The 15,536-nt window shown below is 35.5% G+C and overlaps 1 protein-coding gene across 2 annotated transcripts in view; it reads right to left on the bottom strand.

Annotated features, from left to right (window-relative positions):
• bbs9 (Bardet-Biedl syndrome 9) overlaps positions 1-15,536 on the bottom strand; it is a 192,547-nt gene that overhangs the window by 173,665 nt on the left and 3,346 nt on the right. For both annotated transcript variants that reach the window (XM_073846720.1, XM_073846721.1), the window contains exons 3-9: positions 15,242-15,392; positions 13,088-13,152; positions 11,609-11,722; positions 9,593-9,767; positions 5,199-5,283; positions 4,929-5,112; positions 1,785-1,914 (exon numbers count right to left, since the gene is read on the bottom strand). In XM_073846720.1, coding sequence (XP_073702821.1) covers positions 1,785-1,914; positions 4,929-5,112; positions 5,199-5,283; positions 9,593-9,767; positions 11,609-11,722; positions 13,088-13,152; positions 15,242-15,392 — 904 coding nt within the window. The remainder of the gene's footprint in view (positions 1-1,784; positions 1,915-4,928; positions 5,113-5,198; positions 5,284-9,592; positions 9,768-11,608; positions 11,723-13,087; positions 13,153-15,241; positions 15,393-15,536) is intronic.

The following is a 15,536-nucleotide window of genomic DNA, read 5'->3' as shown; positions in this document are numbered from 1 at the left end:
CTAACCAAAGCTCTTATCCATCAATTTGTCAGTTTGGCCAGGAGGCCAGTTCTAGGAAGAGTCATAGTTGTTTCAAACTTTTTCCATTAAGAGTAACAGAGACTTCATGCTTCTTTGAACCTTCAATGCAGCAGAATTTTTTCTGAACCCTTCCCCAGATGTGTGGCTTGATGCAATCCTGTTTCTGAACTCTACAGGCAGTTTTTTTTTTTTTTTATCTCAGAGCTTGTTTTTTGCTTTGATATGCATTTTTAGCTGTTATACCTTTTATTAAGTTGTGTTTGGCTTTCCAAATCATACCCATTCAGTTGAATTTGCTATAGGTTAACACCACTTAAAGTGTGGTAACATCTACAAGCAATATGAAAGCTCAACTGTCCCAGATAAGGGTATGAATACTTATGCAATGGAATCATTTAAGTTTTTTATTTTTAATAAATTAGCAAAGATGTTAAAACCTGTTTTTTTTTTTTTTTTTGCTTTGCCATTATTATGATGTACAGAGAGTGATTGATGTGGGAAAAAATGTAAGCAGTTTTACAAAAGTCAGCAACATCAAATGTGAAAAAAAAATGCAGGGATATGAATACTTTCATAAATCACTGTACTTATAAAATGTTCCTCTCATTATCTGAAAGACTGTTGGATATTTCACAGTGCTTTAAATAATTTTGACAGATAGCAAATTGTATTTCCCTGCTTTCCCATAAAAACTGCTGTTAGGGATAAGGGAAAAAAGGAGAAAATTATGTTTTAAAGCACCCATGTGAAAACAAGCCGGGAAGAGACATGATCAAAGATTTGTGAAGAAAATTAGAGATTCTTACTGCATTCCAGTAATTTATTCAATGCATATGTTCACTAAATCAGAAAAGAAAGAAGACCACATGAGTCCAGGATCTAAATCAGGGTTTGTGTTACAGTGAAACTGAAAAATCAAGAGGAATCAAACACAGCGGACTGAAAAGATATTCTTGTGAATATATTGTATATGTCACATTAAACTACCAAGCATTGCAATATTTTCCTAACTGATTAAAATAGAGCCCGACGGGAAATGTATGACTTATTCAGACCAAACTGATGGATGAGGAATATTTGTAGAACCATCATTTATTAAAAATGATTGGTTTCAGTAATTTTGAGTGTTCCCCAAACTGCCAACCATAATTTAAATCAGACTAATTTGGGGAAAGGTGTATATTGGCATTTAATTTGGATTGCTACTACTAACAGAAGAATTTGCACCAAAATACCATTTGTTTGATTGGACACATAGGCTTTAACCCACTAAATGTTGGAGTATACATTGGAGTATTCTAATTATGTATAATTGTTAGTTATTTTAGTTTTTGATTGAAAAAACTAAAGATTGAAGATTGAAAAAGTGAAGGTGTGAGCGGTTATGTGTGTGTGTGCTACAGACGTGAACCGAGACAAGCACAGCAGCTCATTTAGGTGGTGCTGACAGACACTCTTTTAATGTGAGGCCAGTAGAAGAGAGAAAGGACGGACAATGGCAGAGTGAGTGACCCGTGCAGGATGGCCAGAAAGACTAGTGAAGTTAAACACTCTCTCTACAGACGTATCTGTTACCTCTGCATATGAGAACCACTCAAAGCAAACAGTCCCACAAACACTGGATGCTTCAAAGAGACATAGAGCACACACAAACCTTTAGAATGATAGTGTCCACCACACACAGCAGCTCATTTTCAAGCTAACTTGAGGTTGAGGAGAAAAAGGACAGACAGGAAAGATTCATTTGGCCAGCGCTTACTTACGGGAAGTTAGCGACACGTACAGCCACAGGGACACAGGACAGCTGGGCCGCCCACTTTAGCGTCACATCCTGGTACACCAGCAGCATGTTGTTATGGTTACACATCAGGATGTTGGTGGAACCCTCAGAAACTGAAGACAAAGCAAAAGAGAAGACAGCTAAGTTTGAAGGAGAAGTGTGTTCAGATGGTCTGTGGTCTCTTGGCCTCACATGGAGAGTCAATGCAGTAGTTAAATGATAGACTGCATCCACGTCCAAACCACCAAAAGACGTCCATCTCTCACTTTCCTATGAACCAACACCCTTCCCCTCAACACATACATATCTCCGTTCTGTGGGCAAACACCAAAAATCATCTCTCTCTGTGGCAGACAAAGACAATAGTGATTTAAAGAAGAAGATCACTTCCAGAACAAAAATTTACAGATACTTTACTCACCCCCTTGTCATCCAAGATGTTCATGGCTTTCTTTCTTCAGTCGTAAAGAAATTATGTTTTTCGAGGAAAACATTTCAGGATTTCTCTCCATATAGTGGACTTCTATGGTGCCCCGAGTTTGAACTTCCAAAATGCAGTTTAAATGCAGCTTCAAAGAGCTCTAAATGATCCCAGCCGAGAAAGAAGAATCTTAATAAACAAACGGTTATTTATATACGTTTTAACCTCAGATGCCTGTCTTGTCTATCTCTGTGTCAACTCTGTGTTTTCTGGTTCAAGACAGTTAGAGTAGGTCGAAAAACTCCCATCTCCAACATCAAAATCGCCCTACATCGCTGCAGAAGTACTGACCCAATGTTTACAAAGTGAATGTGCAAAGATGATCAAACGCCTTTTACAAAAAAGGGTAAAACAGTCATGTAGGATGATTTTGAAGTTGGAGAAGAAAATGAGATGGGAGTTTATTTATATACCGTAACTGTCATTAACCAGAATACACAGACGAGCATTTGAGGTTAAAAAGTATATAAACTGTAAATCACAGATCGTTTCGCTAGATAAGCCCCTTCTTCCTCAACTGGGATTGTTTAGAGCCCTTAGAAGCTGCATTTAAACTGCATTCAAACTCGGGGGCACCATAGAAGTCCACTATATGGAGAGAAATCCTGAAATGTTTTCCTCAAAAAAAAACATAATTTCTTTACGAACGTGCAAAGAAGATTAAATTTCTTTTTTCCAAAAAAAAGGTAAAACACAGATTTTGAAGTTGGAGAAGTAAATGAGATGGGAGTTTATCGACCTACCCTAACTGTCATGAACCAGAATACACAGAGTTCACGCAGAGCTAGACAAGACGTTCATTTGAGGTTAAAAAGTATAAAAATTGTCTTTTTTTTTAAATAACTGATTGTTTTGCTAGATAAGACCCTTCTTCCTGAACTGGGATCATTTAGAGCCCTTTGAAGCTGCATTTAAACTGCATTTTGGAAGTTTAAACTCATGGGCACCATAGAAGTCCAAGTCCAGTTTTTCCTCAAAACTGACTGAAGAAAGAAAGACAGGAACATCTTGGATGACAAGCAGGAGAGTAAATTATTTGTAAATTTTTGTTCTAGCAGTAAACTTCTCCTTTAACTCATTAGCATTTTTCAGATTGTATTATTTTATGAATAATTTATGTATAATCATTTTAAATGATGATTTTAAATCATTTTAAATGTTCTTAAATCTTATATTTTTTTAATTATTGTGATAAATTTTTATGATTTTATGTTGTAATTTTAATTCCTCTTATGTACAGCACTTTGAATTATCATTGTGTATGAAATGTGCTATATAAATAAACTTGCCTTGCCTTGCCTTGCATTGACTACATTATTGTGTGTGTGTGTGTGTGTGTGTGTGTGTGTATGTGTGTTTTTGTGCTACTACTATACGCATACTTACAAAAATACACTTTGATAGATAATATAGAAACATTTCTTAATAGGTATTGTTTTTTGTTTTAGTAAAAATATCTAGAAATACTATCCTATGGACAGTTCTGCCAAAAATCAAAGTTCACTCATCATTGGCTCACCCTGCTCTCGTCTTTTGTTCATCTTCAAGACTCAAATGAAGATATTCTTTTAAGGTAACCTGAGAGATTACTGTCCTTCCATTAAAGGTTCATTGCACCAAAACTATGACACTTCAAAAACATGTCAGCATTTGTTTGCCAAGTTTGATGAGCTCTATGTGTATTGATGAATGTTTGTATGTGAATAAAAGCCTAAATTAAATCTTTTCATCATTTAAAGGATCTGTGTCTCTTCAGAAGACATGGATTAAACTGCCCGATTTATTTGGATTACTTTCTGAAGCATCACAGTTTTGGTAAAATGCACTTTTAATGGAGGAAAAGAAATCTCTCAAGTTTCGTCAAAACTGGTTCTTGAAGGGAAAGAAACAATGAGGTATGTTCATTTGTGTCAATCAAGTACAGGTGAACTTCCTTTTACCGTTTTTGCCAGTATGCTGACTAAAGCTGCACAATTAATAGTTAAAAGATTAAAAAGATTGTCTAGTATGCCTAGTAAAAAGTTTTATGTTTCAATAAAAATATCTTCAACTGAACAAAAGCCTTTGGAATTTTCATTTTTGAGTGAACTATGCCTTTAAAGGGGACATTGGATGCCCATTTTCCACAAATTGGCATGATTGTTTAGGGCAGGAGGGGTGTCAAACCCAATTCCTGGAGGGCCACAGCCCTGCAGAGTTTACCTCCAACCCTAATCAAACATACCTGATCCAGCTAATCACGTCCTTCAGGCTTATTTAAAAAGTACATGGTTTGTGTGTTGGTGCAGGGATAGAACTAAACTCCGAGTTTGACACCCCTGCTTTAGGGTCTCCATGAAATGTCTGTAAACATACTTTGGCTAAAATTCCTCAATTTTTGTGTAAAACAACACTCTTTTTACCTTGTTAAAAATGGCAGGTTTACAGAAAGCCGTTTCAGTGCATACCTCTTTAAATGGTAATGAGCTACTGCTCACAAAACCCCTCTAAAAAAAAAAAGTAAAAATTTAATCCCAAGTCCCCTTTAAGGCAGGACAAATGTATTATTGTGTAACATACTAAGAGAATACATCTTAAAATAAACTATAGCTTATTTTAAGCATAATCCGGAGCTTTCCATGAACTGAAATTCAAACAGCAGGTCACCTGATCCATAGGGCAAGAAACAGCTGGGGTTGAACTCCAATTTCTTCATGAAGCGGATCTGACCGTTATCCTTGAGACAAAATAAATTTCTCTCCCCCAGCACAAAGATGGAGGACATCGCTGAAGATGTGCTGGGAACACAGATATCTAGAGCCTCTTCTCCTAACACCAGTGTCCAGTCAGCCTAAGGGACAAACACACACACAGTCATATGCAAAGACAAATATTCACACTGGAAACAGTAGCACTTTCAAACATCTGTAAACGCACCGTCAGTCTCTTTCCTGAGCTCTTGCTCTGCTGATCAGAGTCTTGCCTGGTGTCTGCATCTGTGGCTACGGCCAGGGTCTCATACCTGCGTTTAAAAGAGAAAAGGATGTTAAGTGCACCAATCAATCTAAAGGCAGAGACAATGGAGATTGTTCAATGCTTCAACATTCACATCACCAGAACACCTATGCACTGAAGGTTTCCTGCACCACATGCAGTCATAGTTTAGTTTTTTATGACCCCTTTCAACAGAAAAGATCACATACTGTAAAACCGTACAGAAGTGTCTAATTGTGTCACAATGATATTCAAATGTTTTTAGAACTAAATCTTTCACATTATTACTTTTTATATTCAATGTCCAAGCATTTGCTGAAGGGTTGTAAAAGTTGAAGTACCTTCTAATAAAAAAAAAAAACGCAAAACAAAACCATCATATAATATTTAGTTCGACCCCCCGAAGTAAATGATGGACCTCCTCGATGGAGTTTCTAGGACAATTTAGTACCCTATTCTTGGAAAGTGTTTTGTTTCAAAAGAACAAGAAAATCCTGTTTTGAATTTGCAATATGAGCCCAAATATCTACTGAATTCCTCTAGGATTGTTGGGTGGGTTTGGGCAAACGTTTATAGCAATGAGACACAGCAGTGATTATTCAGCTTTGAGAGCATGTTCAGCACTGGCGTTTAGAGTGTGCGTGTGTGTGTGTGTGTGTGTGTGTGTGTGTGTGTGTGTGTGTGTGTGTGTGTGTGTGCGCACATGTCTGTAAGAGATCAAACGTTGTATTCAGAAATCACTGACAGTCTTCCAAAGCTATCAGCAGGTCATGAGGAGTATTATGAGAACCAAAGGATCTGCTGTTTCACCTCAACTAAGATCTCCATTTTCAACAGCTTTAGCCAGATTGTGCAGAAAGATCATATTTCCTTCTTAAAGGTTTACCTAAAAATGAAAATTCTATCATCGTTTTACCCTCACATCAATCCAAACCCATAAGCCTTTCATTCATCCCTGACACACAACTTAAGATATCTTTAATGAAGCCTGAGAGATTTCTGTAAATTCCATTTACCCAACAAAGAACATTGTAAACATAATCCATATGAATCAAGTGGTTTAATTCAAGTTTTCTGAAGAGACATGATCACTTTATAAAATGAACTGATTTATACTGATTTTTACCACTTTTACCACCCGAAGGTTGCGGGTTCGATACTCAGGTCCGGTAGAGATTGTAGGTGGGGGGAATGGATGATCAGTGCTCTCTTCCACCTTCAGTACTACCCCTAAACAAGGCACCAAACCCCCAGGTGCTGGAGCAATGGCTGCCCTCAGAGTATGGGTCACCATACTTGGCCACAAATCACGTCCTTTCCGTCCTTTTCTTTTTTGATTTAAACTTTTATATACAGTGCCTCGCGAAAGTATTCTTACCCCTTTATTTTTTTCATATTATGTTGCTGCCTTATGTCAAACTGCTTTAAATTACTTTTCCCCCACATCAATCTACACTGCACTCACCATAATGGCAAAGCAACATCTTAAAAAAACTTTTTAAAAAAAACTTAAAATGATTCCATTGCATAAGTATTCATACCCTTATATGGGACAGCTGAAATTTAGCTCTAGAGCATTCATGGTGCTTGTAGATGTTACTACACTTTGAATCAGAGATGTTCACAAGTCTTAAACTTGAAGTCCGAGTTCAAGTCTGAAGTCTTTTTCACTGGAGTCTGAGTCAAGTCTTGAGTCTTTGGTCACGAGTCCGAGTCGAGTCTCAAGTCTCAAGTCATTTAATGGCTAACTAAAAAATCCCATTCAGAATCCTCATGTATTGAAATCGTTCTATTTACGAAGCTGTTTTATAGGATATAGACAAAATATATGATCTATGATCTGCTGCATTTTTTGTAAGGTGTTAAGATGTAAGGTTAACGTACATCCAGCCTGTTACTTACATGTTTTAATCCATTACTATATTCAAAACTGTTTTTCTGTAATCAAATGCAATAATTAGAGTCCTTTCAACCATGCTACCATGACACATAAGGAAATATGTGAGACAGATATTACAAAACCATACAGATTAATAATGCTAAATTTAGATCAGAAACATCTTGTCACATGGTTTCAACAGTCAGAGTCATAAATTATAGAGAAAAATAACTAGATTTGCAGCACTGTTTTTTTCTGCTGTGTTAGTGAAAGTAATCTATCATTTTGCTGCTCACCGTGTTTCCGGTAAAAATAACTGCATCATGATGCCGGCCCGCGAGAGAGACAAAGCGCACAGAGCTTAAAGAAAAAAATCTGCTGCATTGAAGGTTCACAGAAGCATGTACGAGTGGTGACCAAGAGCCTGATGGTCACTCTAGTTGAGCTCCATTATCTTATGTGGAGATAGGAGAAACTTACAGAAGAAGACAATCATCACTGCAACACTCCACCCATCTGGGCTGTATGGCAGTGTGACAAGACTTAATGCTCTCCTCAATAAAAACACATAAAAACACACTTGGCATTTGCAAAAAAGCACCTAAAGGACCCTCAGACTGTAAGAAATAAGATTCTCTGGTCTGATTAACCTCCATTCCAGCTCTGCTAAACCAGCTCTGCTAGACACCTGCAAAAAATACCATCCTAAAAGTAAAGTGTGCTGGTAGCAGCCTCATGCTGTGGGGCTGTTTTTAAATGGCAAGGTTCACCTTCCAACAGGACAATGACCCTAAGCACACAGCAAGAGTGATTTATAGACAACTCTGTGAATGTTCCTGAGTGGCCCAGGCTGGGCTTGAACATTCTGGAGGAACCTAAAAAAGTGCATCTGCCCCCATCCAACCTGACAGAGCTTGAGAGGAGAAGAGGTGAGGAGAAGAATGGCAGATAATTGTCAAATGAGTTAAGGGTATGAATACTTATGCAATGTACTAAGTTGTGACAATTCTGTTTTGCTTTGTCATTATAGTGTATGAAAGATGTGTGTGTAGATTGATGTGGAACAAAATGGAAAAAAAGGTAATTTAAAGCAATATAACGTAGAGAAAGCAACATAAAACATGAATACTTTCACTAGGCACTGCACAACACGTGCACTCGTGCAGAGCACAACAAACATGGTAATCGCAAACTCAACTGTACTTGCTTGACATGCGAGAACCAAGGCCATTTGTTGTAATGTGTCATGCTCAAATTATTTTATTAAGTTATTAGTTAAATTAAGTGTCTATAAACAGATACATTACATACAACTTGTTGGGAGTTTCCAAAAAAATAATGAATTCCCCATTGTTTATGAGAACATGAGGCCATCTGTAACAAATGTGCAACGAATCTTTAAGTGGACTTTCAACAAAACCAGGACTCCAAATAACCAAGTAAATGCACGAAAGAACGGTTAAGAGTTTTTAAATCTCCAAGTCAAACTCTCAATTAAAATAAAAATAAAACATCTAATATCACACAGTTTAGGGTATTTTGCATGGAGGAATGGGCAATGGTTTCTGCTAGTCAATGTAAGAGAATAATATACTAATGAATAAGGAATTTAGCACATACGCACATTCATAAATCTGTCTATGGACATTTAAATTGTCTCTATTTTTTGATTGCTATTGTTATTTATAATGTGTTGTATATTCTCTTTATTATTAGTGTTTTTATTTCTTTAAATTATATGTATGACTGACTATGTTTGTACTTTTGTACTGGAAGCTCCTCACACTAAGATGAATTCCTTGTGTGTCTAAACACACTTAGCAATAAAGCTCTTTCTGATTTCTGATTCTGAAATTTCTGCTAATGGGGGCTAATGTCAAGTAGGAATTTTATTTCTTTATTTATTTACACAGAAGTTCAAATTGCGTTTCTTTATAATTAATATTTTAATTTACATTACATAAAAAAACAACTGCTATTTCTTTATCGTATCAATATTAGCAGCTAACAATATTTAATCAAGAACAATTGAGTATGTAAATAAAAACCTATTAATTAAATTAAAAGCTAATTTTTGTTTTATTGTGCTATATTACCTTCACTCTCTTACTGATACCGAATGTGTCTGGAAATAAAACATGACCTGTATCTTTTGCGACAATGAAAACAGCAACACAGCAAAAATAAACAGTAGCAATCAATCAATGAAAATTCGTTCTTCATTCGGATGTAAGAACATTCCCTTATTATGTCTCCATGGATATGCTGGAAATTGCGTTATGTCTAACATATATTTAAAGATATGACCAAACAATAATAAAAAAGTAAATGCACAGAATACCCACAAAATCCTGTATGTTTAATAAGAATGACTCTGCGGTTCTTTAATAAGAAAGATATGCCCAGTGACTTTACACACAACTGGACAGAGATTGGACAGAGAGTGAGTTGGTCTCACCTGTAGCACTCCACCTGTCGTGCGGAGGAGACCGTGATGAAGGAGTCAGTGCGGATGCAGTAGCTCAGTGGGCCTGGCAACAGGAAACCTGGCAGGAAGCGTCCAAAAGCATAAGTCTCCTGCTCAAAAAACATCAGCATCCCATCCATGGACTGGATACAGATGAAATGATGGCCTGCACAACAGCACAGGGAATATTCAGTTGAGACAAGAGAATAAAAGGACATACTCAGTAGTTTTATGCAGATAAAAATGTGAACTGGCAGCAAACAGATTTACATAGCCCAATTCCTCAATATTATACACTCACCAATGTTAAATAGTTACATAGTTATCTAATATTATTATTTTTATTAGTATCATCACTAAAGACTAAACACTTCTTTCTCCAACTATCTACAACTATAATGTAGATTCAAACTTCCAAGTAATGGTCTGCATTTTGCAATGGCCTTGAAGCAGCTCATCAAATTAGAATTTAGAGTCAGAACTATTCATTTAATAATAAGAAATAAACATCCCAAAGAACAGACAAGCTAACCTAAAGTGTCCATTTGTCTGCTGTATATGTGTCCAATGTTTTCTGGGTTGTTCTGTAGTGTTATGATATTTATTCACTCTCATCTGTATTAATATTCAAACTATGTTATACATAAATATAGTTAAATTATTAGCTTTATACAAATTTCCTGCACTGTAAAAAGTTTTCACCAGATTCAATTTAAAAACCTAAGTTCAGCAGCTGCCTTAAGTTTTTAAGTTAAATCAGCTTAAAACTACAAGTCATTTTAACTTATTACAAAAAAAATGAGTTGATATATCTTGTGAGTTTAAATGACTTACGTTGATTTAACTTAAAATCTTAAGGCAGCTGCTAAAACTTAAGTTTTTAAGTTGAAACTGGTAAAAACTTTTTACAGTGTGTACGACAGATCAGTTCACACTGTAATCCCTAGGACCTTTTTTAAATGCAGGTAATACGATACAATAATGCCAAAAAAAGAGCAATATCTACAGCTGCCTTTTTTTTTTTAATTTATTCATATTTCTGTTGCATCTTGTCCCTATTGTATTGTCATCTTGTGCCATATTGTACTCTATCTAGGGTCATATGCAGATGCAATGTGACTAATGGCTGATAAACTCCATCATAGAGACTGTGCTGCCATCATGTGGTTGATAAGAGAACTGGCCAAAAAAGGTACTACTGTAAGTCTAAAATCCTATTAAACAAACATGTGCCACTATTTTATTTATATTGGGTCGACTTTAATCGGCTTTCTTCATACAAACAAAAGAAATCTCAGGACCCCAAGGTTAGCATTACTTTTCAGCTATTTTGAGAACGATGTGAATGAGAATTAATGTATGAGAAATGTTCTATGTTAACATTTGTTATTACATGAACATGAATTAAAAATACAAAAATACCCCTATATTATGAAAATCAAAAGTTGTACATTAATATGAATAAATTAACATGAACTAATAAACAGTTGTAATTTTATTATCCAAAGTTAGCAAAGATTAACACATGCTGTAACAATTGTACTGATCATTGTTAGTTACACTGTTAGTTACTTAATGCATTAACTAATATTAACTGACGGCACCTTACTGTAAGGTGTGACTGACTTTTTGAGAGACCTAAACTATCACACGAACTATCTATTATATAACACAAGATAAAGACAGAAAAGGCAAAGAGAAGAAAATGTTATATATAAAAAGGTAAAAAAATATAATATTTATCTTAATTCAACCCTATCCACCTTATTTTTTCAGAAAAGATATTCAAATAATATGGTAAGACACACCAGTTTACAATATCAAGCAGCAAAAGAAGCTGTTTTATATAGCTAAAAACAGCTGGAAGTGGATGAGACCGGAAGCCAGATGCATTCAATCTACAAATGGCTGTGCAGGCTCTTACAGGAAAAATAAGGTGGATAGCCCACTGAAAATTTTAGAATGAGATGTTAATATTATGTGTGGGGTACTGATAATATCAATTACCTGTGACACCCCCAAAGGGACCATAGGTCATGTTGCATGCTGTTCTCTGTAGGTTGTGTTCATACACCAGTCGCAGCTGATACTGGTCACCGTGTTCAACGTTACCAGCAGTACCTGAGAAAACCAACACCAGCCAACATCACATCAGCAAGAGCACATACATTTTGTGCACAAAATCTGAAGATCAGATATATTAGATTTAATATGCCAATATTATTAGCTCAGACTGACCTATACTTTTATCTAGACAGGTTGTCGTGAACATACAATAAATTCCATTTTTATGAATGGATTCCATGATTCTGTCTGAATTGTGGAAATCATAATCTATAATAATCATTATTTTAAAGCACTAGTCTACAAGCCAATAATGAAAGTACAAAATTAACCACTGCTTGTGTAAAGTGCTGTTCAAGAGATACACCTGGTAACAGTTTTTCAGAATAAAAATTGAAAAAAGCCAACTCCAAAGTTTTCAAGGATTTCAATGCAGCTTCAAAGGGCTCTAAGGATCCCAACCGAGGAATAAGGGTCTTATCTAGCGAAATGATCAGTCATTTTCTTAAAGGCGGGTCCAATGCTGTTTCATGCATGTTAAGTTATTTACAATGTTAAAGAGTTAGATTCTTATGCTAAGTTCATGGCCAAAGTTTCAAAAAACGATTTGGACGTATAACACACTTCCGGGTTTCTTACAAGTTTCGGAAAGTTTTTTTTTTTTTTCTCGATCATGGCTCTTCATGACGTCCTGAAGGGTGGAACTTCTTGTATGGGCATTTCTCCCAGTTGTCCAGAGAGAGACCACGAGCGTGCCCATCAATGTGCTTCATTCGGCTGCTCTGCTGCACAGTACTCACTCCAGAAGAATGTCTCTAAGAAGTGTGGTTTTGGTTGTAAGGCAAAGGTAACATTGCTCAGGTTTCCAAAGAACCCAGCGTTACGTGAACAGTGGATGCAGTTTGTTTTTCCGGAGCAGAACACTGAGTTTTGCAAGTGTTTGTTGACGAACGTTTTATAAACAAGGCCTAGTTTGACGCTGGATTTGCACATTGTTTGAAACTGAAAGATTTACCTTTTTTGTAAAGAGTGTTTAACCCTCCTTGTATGTTCACTTTGTAAACACTGGGTCGGTACTTCTGTAGCGATGTAGGGTGATTTTGAAATTGAAGGAGAAAATGAAACGGGAGTTTTGAATTGAACCAGAGTGCAAAGAGTACGCATGTGCATCGCAGAGCTAGACAAGAATTTGAGGTTAAAAAGTATATAAATTGTAAATAGAATTTAAAAATAACCGATCATTTCGCTAGATAAGACACTTATTTCTCACTGAGAACATGTAGAGCCCTTTCAAGCTGCACTGAATGACATGGGGGTGAGTAAATTATCAGCAATTTATATTTTGGAAGTGGAGTAATCCTTTAAGGCAGTGTTGGAGAAGAAGTTCAACATAAGGTAGGTCTGAATCTGTGGAAAACCAACCTGACACAGCATAGACAGACAGCTTCCTGGGGTGAAGCACTGCCAGATGGAGCAACTCTGAACAACTGAAATACATGACAAAGAAAGAAAAGGGAAAAAGAGAATTAAAAAATGTCTTGCAAAATTGCCGGACTCAGCTTTTTAATCTTTTAATCTTAAAGATGTACATGTAGTAATAACGAACAGAGGAATTCCAACATTAACCCTATAAAGCCTACTGTATCATATTTAATATGCAAATTTCTAAGGCTTCTAAATTGTCATTCTACATGCCTTCTGGTGTCTGACTGATAAAGAATAAAAACGCCCTTTAGTAGAATTTTAAAAACATCCACCTTCAGGTACATGTGTATATTATAAATATATAAATATATACTTACATACTTACATGAAGTAAATGTAAAAATTACTTTAACAATGTTAATAATATTTAAAAATGAACATGTACCCGACTGAGGCAACTTAGGTTTACTTGATTATCTAAACCTATTTTTATAGAAAAATCGTGTTAAAATGTGAATATCAAATATGATACAATTAGGCTTTTGAGAAACATTTTCTTTGTCCATTATAATGCAGCGCATTATGCTATAATATCATTTTACAAAGACATATTATTGGGAGATAAAGATCTGATATTTATGTAAGTAGTCTGCTATACTGTTATAAAGATCTCATTTTTCCTATGAGTATCTCTATATTCTCCTATATCATACGTGACAAAAAAAACCTGATGTCTCAAATATGATACTGAAATCTGTATCTGTCAAAAGCTTTAAACCATCTATCGATCAGGCGTACGCAGAAGAACAATTCTATTGAAACGTGTTATGTTTCTTAAATATTTTAAGATGTTGCTTTAGCAGAGCATCAGAACTTCAACTAGACCATAGCCAGGAATCAATAGAAGAATAAATGTCAAAATATAATTAGACCTCTCTGCAGTGATCATCACTGCATATGCATTATATGCATTATATTCTCCATCTGTAAATGTCAGAAAGTCATGGAAATATTTCCATAAGTTTTCACAGGCTTCACGAGCACCGAACAGATGGAGCGCAATAGAATAGGAGCACAATAATTCTGACTAAAATATATATATAACGCAGTTTATCTGTGCTTTAGATTTTATTTCTTTTCATTTTAGTTTGGTGGTACTTTTTTGCACATAATATATAGCACAGCCTATATGGTTACTTTCGCTATTTGTTTTGTTTTGTCTTTAACATTGATTCATTGGACAACATTGGGCAGGAAAATAAGTAAAATAAATATATATTTTATATTAAGCCAAAGCTCTATGATTAATGACATTTAATGTTATAAATTTACTTTTTTTTTTGTAAATAAATTTACAAATTATAAAATCATTTTTCTTAAAGGACTCATAAGATTCCATAATTTTTGACAGCCTGACTGCATTTGTTGCTCATATCATCACAATAAGCAAACATAATATGTGACCCTGGACCACAAAACCAGTCTTAAGTCGCTGGGGTATATTTGCAGCAATAGCCAAAAATACATATCATGGGTCAAAATTTTTGATTTTTCTTTTATGCCAAAAATCATTAGGAAATTAAGTAAAGATCATGTTCCATGAAGATTTTTTGTAAAATTCCTACTGTAAATATATCAAAATGTAATTTTTGATTTGTAAAATGCATTGTTTAGAACCTAATTTGGACAACTTTAAAGGTGATTTTATCAGTATTTTGATTTTTTTGCACCCTCAGATTTTCAAATAGATGTATCTCGGTCAAATATTGTCCTATCCTAACAAACCATACATCAATAGAAAGCTTATTTATTGAGCTTTCACGTGATGTATAAATCTCAGTTTTGTCAAATTTAACCTTATGACTGGTTTTGTGGTCCATGGTCACATATAAAGAAAGTGTAACAGAACATAACATAGTACTAATCATACTAAATGTAATAGCTTCATAATTTGGTATATGTGTGTTTAGACATATATTATAGTAGGGACATTATAAAGACTATAGAAGCCCTACGCTGCTCGTTCCATGAAAAGGGTACAAAGACAGGACTTGAAGCTATAAAACTGTCAGTAAAGTATCAGTTAAATAAATAACCATCAGGAAGTAAATAACCCTTAGGAAATTCTAAAATAGCACATATAAGACTTACGAGACAAACTTGCCCATCTCCACTTGAATGATGGGGTCAGGAAACTGAACCTCCAGCAGTTGGGTGTCAGCTTCCGACGGCTCATCTGGTTTAGCAGGGTGTGGTGAGAAGATGCGTAACATCCCCATAAAACTGCCCACGATAATCTTATCTGGATTAGAGAATGAGACAGAGACAGAGAACGTAAACCGCTTCAGGGGGAGAACAGAATCTGGTTCAGCATCACAGTATACTGAACGTAACACCCTGCATCTAATCCTTGTCATTTGGACTTTCTTTATAGAAAAGGAATAAA

This window comes from Garra rufa, chromosome 9, assembly GCF_049309525.1.
Source record: "Garra rufa chromosome 9, GarRuf1.0, whole genome shotgun sequence".
Classification (NCBI taxonomy): Eukaryota; Metazoa; Chordata; class Actinopteri; order Cypriniformes; family Cyprinidae; genus Garra; species Garra rufa.
Note: the sequence above shows the minus strand (reverse complement) of the source record. Positions and strands in the feature narration are given on the sequence as shown.